Below are 9045 nucleotides of genomic sequence, written 5' to 3'. Positions count from 1 at the left end.
CCGTGACACACACATGCGCTGTCTCATTACAGAAATCGCACTTCAATGCTGATTATTTTATTTGGAACCATGATTATATTTCTGTGCTCTCGCTGTAATGGAGTCCAGGCGGAGGGCAGCGAGCCTAATTGGGGCATAAGATGTGCCGGGCTGTGCAGCCTGGACGGGTGGCCGTAAAGGAGCGCTTCTGATAGGCCTTCCGCTCCACGGCTCCCCGCTCCCTGCCTCTCTCTCGCCGGGACCCGAATGCAACCAACTTATTACTAGCCTACTAATTCCCCAAACTGTCACCAAATCACCTGCACGAAACAAGGATGTAATTTGTTAAACTGCCATTTCTGCAGATGGAAGATCGATTTTCCCTTTAGATTTTCCTCAAATTGAGTGAATACAGATGCCCGCGACGCACGATTCACTCTCTCACTGACAACGAGTCATCAAAAACCATCCCCATAAAAAATAGGTGTGTTACTGCAGAATAACCTGCGCCATTCTGTAACCGCGGGCGTGATAACATCACGGGATATTTAGCCCATGGATTTGACGCGGTTTGTTTGATTACCCAAAAAGAATCGTGAAAGAGCGAGGACACGAAATTCTTGATATTTTAAATTGCTGTGCAGTGGGAGCGCGTCCAGTAAACGTGTCCCTTCGCGTGTATACATCCGCTCTGCACTCAGACGCGCCGCATAAACTCAGCATGGTGGATTGTGTGTAAGTCTGTTTTTACTGGGGAAGATTGATGTGGTCCAGTCAAAGAGTCTGAGTGAGATGTAGACCCACTTTTTACAGGTTCCTCATTTTATTATAGCAATAACCTACAGAAGATGATGGAGCTATAACTTGAATGAGAATAAACCATTTGACTATTTTGTTAAGACAGCTGTATATACTAATAATGATAATGAATAATAGGCGATATACGACTTATATTAAAAACAAAAATGTGTCATAATAATATTTTGTATTATTGTTGTTATTGTTATTGTTGTTGTTGTTATTATTATTGTTACTATTACTGCTACTATTATCATGATAATTGAAATTGAATTATTGTTATTGTTATTCATGTTATTGTAAGAATAATTCAAAATGTATAATTATTAATTATCTTTTTCATTAGGCTATGTTTTCTATGTTCTCGAACTTTGAAATATAACATTGCTACAGCAAGGTAGCCTACCATTTTTCACAAAAGATGTTGTAGGCTAGATAGTCTGCAACTATTGGGTGATTCGCTTGAATATAATTGCATGAAGGGAAAGAGGCTGAGAGAATTGAAATGTGTTTTATTCATAGAACGGAAACAGGTTTGTGTCAATTGAAATAGATAATTGATAGGCTACAATGTGTTAATAAAACATTTCGATATAATTAATTTGATAACATGCATTTTTTTCTAGTGGGTAGGCTTTAGAACACAATGTTCTAAAATACCATACAAATAAGTTCATATTTTGTTACAATAAGGTTAACAACACGTAGGCTAGCCTGCTTTATCCTCAAAGAGGTTTGTAACATTAAGGGGAATATTTATCCATTGTCCACAGTTCCTGCAAATTCATTGATCACATTGATAAAGACCAAACACTGACCCATACATCATGTACAGACCGGTCCGTTTCTCTCCTCCTCAGCCTCTCACACACCAAGGATCCACTGCTGGACACAGTTTACAGACCGACTCCGTCCTGCAAACGACGCGTATATGGCAAACGAATCGACTCGAATATGATTGCTCCTGATACTTAAACCTTAGCTGTATCTTGACCACCAGTCTCTTCCCTCGTGTTCCATGCTGTGTCGATCCCATCACTGCCTCTGGTTCATACCACCCGGTCATGTCAACAGATTGCAGCAGCATAAAAGATAGGCGGTTAACCGGTGTCACCCACGACAGGAGAAAGAGGCCAAGCAGGGAGAGTTCTCGCTCGGACGCCTCCTTTGTGCGGCTGTAAGGGAACCATTCACTCCCATAGGCGGTGGTCTATTCACACGGTTCATTCAGACATCTGCCTTCTAGATCCAACATACAGTTTGGAGAACAGGGGAGCGTGTGAGATTGTAACCCAAGATCAATGGCTGTCGTATTAATTGCATACTTATGGACCGATGCTAAATTAGCTAAATTATTTACGTCTGCTTTTGTTTGAGCGAAATAAATAACTTTAATTGCACCGGTGTTGATGAAAAGTCGATGCAGTTAAAGCAGCCGATCAGTAACAGCGCTTTAAATCCATCTCCTGCTTACTTATTTATTTATTTTGCCAATTTGTTTCAGCAAAGCACCTGCCATGGGGGAATGGGGGGGATATTCGTTTGGTTTGAGCGAGAGGGAAAGAGAGAGGGAGGCCTATCAAGCCCATGTTCACCCAGCACTGAGACGTGGTCCTCATCGCCTTTATGAACTTCTGTTTAGACTGCTGACAGCGCAGTCTTTACAGCAAATTAGTACAAATTCACTCAGATTTCAGTGATAGAAGCGTGTAGATTTAGCTCTAATCACATGAATGCCTAATGGTCTTGAAAACGACTGTGGTTGGCATGTTATTACTAATGTAAACTTTGTAGTTGGTTCAGGGATATCTCAATCAAAAAGATGGATTGCTAATTCTGCAGGAAGGTTTTTCAGAGAATATTTGAGAGAACATAGGCCTATCCCATTTAATACCTAAGCTTAAACAAATTGACAGCTTTGAAATTACGTCGCTGATAGATTTTAATTGTTATTCTGACAGTCAATTACCGAAAATAATCCATATTTTGGTTTGTTTTGAAAAGGCTGTAGCCTATATTAGGCCTATATAGCCATACATAATTTGACGTTGATGCTAAATTACGCCTTCCACAAAATGCTATGTTTTGAATCCTGCTATTACAATCTCAACTGAAAGCATCAACGTTTCAATCATGTCTTCAAACAAATAACCCTGTGAGGTTAAGTGTGGTTTGTGCCCACTCCACGGATTAGATCAAGTTGTTTTAAATGGTATCATTTGGGGATGAAAAGCTAATAAATCAGCGCTGAGAATGACTAGAGACAGAATTGTAGTGCGGCTCGAGCGGCGCGGGATGTCAGTGGCTGGCTGGTGTGGGGCTCGCGGCATTGACATTTTCAAGATTCAATTCTGATTGGCTCTCATTTGCGGAAGCTCATGAGTTCTTTCAACTATTAGGCGCCTCCCCATCGCTCTAAAGGAGATTATAATGCAAGGGACCTCCTTTTTAAGCACAAACCGAATTTTCTTTCATTTAGACGGTATATACTTTTTAAATTGTTTAAAGGGGTTTTTTTTGGAGCGCATTTCGCCCTGGAGCAGTGCGCCATGCTCTCTCACGCCGACCTCCTGGACGCTCGGCTCGGTGAGTTATCATCGCCAAACTCCGGTCTTCAACTCTACTGTAAGCTGGAGCAACTTCTCATTTAACAACATTATGAAATGAAATGTACCATTTGTCTTTTTATCTCAGTCTCAATATGTCTTAGTCAACTAATTCTGTCAACCAATCGTTTCAACACCCGTCATAATGTTATCTGCTGTGAGCTATTGTTGTTTATCAAAGGAAAAAATCTTTGCGTTAAGTAAAATGCACTGTAATGTATCGTATCGAATAATGTTTTAAATGCTGTCGCTATTTAAGATGGAACACATTTAATTCAATGCAAGTATAATGCTTTAGATTAGCCTAATCTGTTGTCTCTCTCACTCAGGGACGCTACAATCAGTTGTCTAGAACACTCACCGTGTTTGCCCCTCTCCTCTCCTCTCTCTCCCATGCAGGGATGAAGGATGCCGCAGAGCTGCTGGGACACAGAGAGACGCTTAAGTGCCGCCTGGGTGGTGGGGTGACAGACCAGGGACACCCGGGAGACATGGTGGCCCCTGGCCGAGATACCGTGGAGGGGACCACTATGCTGCCCGGGGAAGACATCACCACTGGCGGATCCAACCCGCCGGGCAGCATGCCGGTGAGCAGTAAGGATCCAGAGAAACAACAGCAGCAGCAGAGCTCCAGCCAGACCAACAACAAACAGAAGCGGCACCGAACGCGCTTTACCCCGGCTCAGCTGAACGAGCTGGAGCGCAGCTTCGCCAAGACCCATTACCCTGATATCTTTATGCGGGAGGAGCTGGCACTAAGGATCGCCCTCACAGAGTCTCGAGTGCAGGTAAATGATTGTCTGATCATGGTAATTTTTCTATGGTTAAGTTGCCCAAAACAGTTGAATGATTATTAGCCTATAGTCCTAAACTGATTTCATTAAATCAAGAAAGTATATAGGTATAGTGCATGAGTTGATGGTTGCCTATGGTGTGTATTTTTTCTTCTTGATTAAATACACACCAGTCTTATACGGTCGGTCTTAAGTCAATAGGCTATAGGCATAATGGGAGTTTGAACACAGGCAAGTCATGTTTGTTACAGGAGGTTGGTTCTCTGTAGAAACATGTGTAGCACAATGAAAATATAGTTCATAAATGTTGGCTAATGCATGCTTCAGGCTAATCCATTAGGCCATTAGGTGTAACACTTGCCCTATAAATAGCCTATATACTGTTCGATGTTCACAGAGGAGAAAACACCACGAGTAGGCTCTTGAAATAAAATAAAAATAAAAACACAGGCTTATATTTCATTTACACATTTCTCGCCATCGATAATGCCTCATGGTTAAAAAGATGGTTATGGAAAATATGTTGAAAAAGGCGATACCTATGGGCCGCGGCGCGAGCCCCGTCCATGGTGCTGAAACTTGATAGCGCTTTCAGGAATACGGCTAAAATGTGCTTTTTGGTTGAATCCTAAGGCTCTGAATTGTCTAATTTAGATACAAACTAGCCACACATGTATCCCATAGGTAATACAATTGTGATAGCCTGTTACTTTTCAATTAACCCAGAATAGGCTACTAACTAGCCATGTCAGCCTTTGACCTGCCATGGCATATACCCTATAATATGTTTAATAGATGTAGCCTATACACTAAAATGAACGTTAAAAAACGAATATAAAATGTATACCCCATACGATAGCCTAAATGTGAGTTATTTAATTATGTTTGCGTCTAATACGGAATGGACCTATAGGCCTACATCATATTATTCAAGAATGATCGTAGGATATGCCTATAGACTAGGCAAATATCCATGTATGTGTTTAATTATGTTTGCAGTTTCCTATGGCCCTATAATCAAAGCAAACCAAACAACACCAATTTCAGTTTTATTTATAACAGTGAACGGGTTATTAAGCAGCGATGTGAAATTCATGCAAATTACATCATGCAATAAAACAACTATAATCATTAGTCATGGCAATTATCATCACGCATTTCGTATCTTATGCAAAAGACTATAAATGATACATGATAGCTGATAAAATAACATTCCTTTAACATTTAAAACTCAATAGGCCTATCTGCAAACGGCTTGGTTTAAAGACCTCCAATAGCCTTATGCGCCTGCAGTGTCCCTCTGAAATGATCAGCTACGACGTCTTAATAGGACACAACGTAAGACTATATCGTACGTTTTTAATGAAATGAGAAATTGCATTTTCTGGCCCCCAAGTGTAATGGATTCCGTCGGCGTTTCACGGCTGAGTGAACGGAATGAGAGCAAGATTTCTGTTTTAATACAGCGGCACCGAGTCTCAGTCCCGTGCACGCATTAATCATGCCTGGAACAGCGATGAAATCTTTATAAAGCTCTATAACAATCCCGCCACTAAACTGCCATACCACAATGGTGTGTGTGTGTGTGTGTGTGTGTGTGTGTGTGTGTGTGTGTGCGTGCGCGCGCGCGCGAGCGCATGCATGTGCGAACCACTTTAACTTTACGTAAATAACGGGGAATAACAGAAAATGATACGAAGGGTAGACTACACTAAAGCTATCCTTTTGGCCTATATCCCACACCCAGCGCCACTGCAGTTTCCAGTTGAAACCGATATAGGTCTTTTGTAATTATTTCTTGAGAGTAAGGGAAAACGGCTCCATGACAATAGTCATCTGCACCCTATCACAGTTCTTGGCCAAGCTAACATGTTTTCGATTGATTTATATGAGCACACATGGTAAGAACCATCTTTGTTGAATCTCACTCCCTCTGTCCCCGCCGACCTCCTCATTCCAGGTGTGGTTCCAGAACAGACGTGCCAAGTGGAAGAAGCGGAAGAAGACCACTAATGTGTTCCGCTCTCCGGGGACCCTGCTCCCTACGCAGTTCTCACATCAGTTCTCGGCCGCGGCCGCCATGGAAAACAGCTTGTGCTCCTTCCACTCCAACGACTCCCGCTGGGCCACGGGGATGCCCGGGGTCTCTCAGCTGCAGCTCCCCCCGACCATGGGCCGCCAGCAGGCCATGGCACAGTCCCTCTCCCAGTGCAGCCTTGGCGGCCCGCCGCCCAACTCGATGGGCCTCTCCAATGGCCTGTCCTCTAACGGCTCCGGGCTGCAGTCCCACCTGTACCAGTCACCTTTCCCCGGAATGTCCGCCTCCCTCTCCGGCCCCACGAACGTGTCGGGATCCCCACAGATGTGTAATTCCCCGGACAGTGAGATGTGGAGAGGGACCAGCATCGCGGCGCTGCGACGAAAGGCGCTGGAGCACACAGTGTCCATGAGTTTCACCTAATGACGTTTTCAAAATATCCTACTTTGTTCTTGTTGTTTAAAGAAACCCGTCATTTTTAATAAAGCGCGATGATGACTACTCAGGACGCAAAGTGCTATAGAGAAAGGAGATAGATCCTACAGACTGACTACTGTCCCGAGTTCCTCTTGAGGCAACGTCACCAACACCTGGATGACATTTTGACCCCAGGGAAAACAAATGGACATGAGAGAAACACACAAATAATTTACCTGCAGTATTTTAGGATAGGCTATCTCTCTATCTTGTCGTTCATATACAAAACACGAATTCTATCAACTATTTATAATTCTATTGTAATAATTTATTGATTATTGAAAGCCAAACAATCGTTGTGTTTTTGCGTAGGCCTATTCATTGGGAGATGGCTGTTCCGTTGCGCGCTTTAGGAGAGTAACCATGATGTCATGCCAGTACATTGTATTTGTTTCCCAAGTTGTTCAGATGAAGTTAGGGTTAGGGTTTTTTGTTTTGTTTTTTTCGGCGAAAACACTGACGGTTGGGAATAGGATTTCCAAATGCCACATGCACCACATGTTCGAATGGGTTTCTGAGGCATGCGCAGTGCACGTGGATTTAACCTGGAATATTTGTACAGCTAGAAAGAGATGCTGCTTCCCACGCGAACAGAAACACATCTAAAAAAGAAGGGTGCAAAGAAACGAACAAACAACCACTTTCTTAATAATCAGACAAGTCTGCATGTGATGGCCAAGTACAAAACGGGGGTAGTAACATTTAAAAGATAGCTTATAAAAATACGTTTCAAGTAACCTGGTATAGGATGCTTTGTGTAGATAAAACATTCATGTATACCCGCTGGTCTGTTTGTGACATGTTTTAACTTATTGTCTGTGCTTATTACTGAAACATGGGTTTCTTAAATGTTTGATCTTACACAAAAATGCACCATTGTTTCCTTGACAGGTTTATATCAATTTGTTGTAAATTGACAAATAAAATAATTTTCAATATGTCAAAATCTGAATGGTTTATGTCTCACCAATTTACATTGGAATGCCGGCTCAGAGTAGGCTATGGGAGAAAACATCATGAGTTGCCAACCACAGACAACCATAGGGCGTAATGCAGAATGAGAAAACATGATTGCACAAATCATCTTTTATGAAGATGGTCGCACTCACTCTGATTAACGGCGGTAAAGATGTCACTAAAGTGACGGTCATCGCTTTGGCCATGACGGTCAGTCTGCTGCCCAGAGTGCTGCTGTAGCCTATATGTGCTCTATGAAAGTAGATATTTTAAGAATATTGCAGCCTATGCGGCAATAGCTTTTATATAGGCATGTATATCAAACTGCTTTTGTGATTTTGTGGTTACGGCACCCACATAGCCACTAGTCTATGGAGTTTAGATGGCCAGCAGCTTCCATATAGGCTAAAGTCGACAGTGACTAAACCAAACAGTGTTTGTAAAAAGTGTTTTAGCGTTGTTGTTATGTATTTGAAACATGATCTGAAAAGAAAAACACGTATTTTACATAATATTTGATATTGCACTTACATGTTAGGCCTACTTTATATACAACTTTTAAAATGCACGTTTGGTTATGGTTGAAAGAGAGGTTATAGATAGGTCAGGGTTAGGGGTTAGAGTAAGGCTAAAGACTGTTGGCATGTAAACTCTGGTGGATAGGGTTAGGTTAGGCGTGTAGGTAACAACACCATTACACAGAGAGACAGACAGACAGACAGACAGACAGACAGACAGACAGACAGACAGACAGACAGACAGACAGACAGACAGACAGACAGACAGACAAAGGGATAGACATACACACAGAGAGAAACACAGAGAGAGATGCAGAAAGAGACACAAAGAGTTTAGTTATTTTTTTTGGTCTGCATTTATTTGGTCTACATTTTAAACACTTTTAAAACATTTCTTATAGGCCTATAATGAAATGTGTCTTGTTTTGAGCAACACATATGAGTTCAAATCAATTATCTGCAGTGAGATATAATATCTGCAACCCAGTGGAGTGACTTTACGCACATGCCCCAGCATTTATAATCAGATAGCATAGCCCTCATTGTATGTGTCAAAGACTAACAGTGTCAACTTCTGATTCAAATCTCAGCAGCTAGAATTAATCAGCATGTTAACCTCATCTCGTTGTCAACGCTGGGGTGAATTTATGGTCATGTGATGGTAATTGATGAGATGTGGCATTACCATAAGCAGTCCCAATGCCTGTAAACTTATAATTGGAGTTTCTGTAACAATGCTGGGAGGTTAAACAGAGGATTAATCATAATTAACAAAAGTATATTACTTTTCCCAGATTAAACAGTTGGTCCCCACCTTTTCTGTTAACTGAAAAATTAATTTGCCTGTACTTCCATTGATATTTGGATATTTCTTTTCT

At 41.8% G+C, this 9045-nt stretch overlaps 1 protein-coding gene across 2 annotated transcripts; it reads left to right on the top strand.

Annotated features, from left to right (window-relative positions):
* Positions 1-3326: 3326 nt before the first annotated feature.
* On the top strand, positions 3327-6638 carry otpb (orthopedia homeobox b; the record flags this gene model as incomplete). 2 transcript variants are annotated; one of them, XM_080532382.1, is made up of 3 exons in its annotated part: positions 3327-3363; positions 3783-4171; positions 6138-6638. In XM_080532382.1, 3 exons carry the CDS (start codon positions 3327-3329, stop codon positions 6636-6638), a joined length of 927 nt encoding a protein of 308 aa, XP_080388508.1. The 2 variants fall into 2 exon arrangements, with proteins under 2 accessions (XP_080388508.1, XP_080388507.1); XM_080532381.1 differs by having other exon boundaries at positions 3327-3402.
* Between the last annotated feature and the right edge of the window lie 2407 nt (positions 6639-9045).

Source organism: Nansenia antarctica, assembly GCF_963989245.1.
Source record: "Nansenia antarctica genome assembly, chromosome: 5".
NCBI lineage: Eukaryota > Metazoa > Chordata > Actinopteri > Argentiniformes > Microstomatidae > Nansenia > Nansenia antarctica.
Note: the sequence above shows the minus strand (reverse complement) of the source record. Positions and strands in the feature narration are given on the sequence as shown.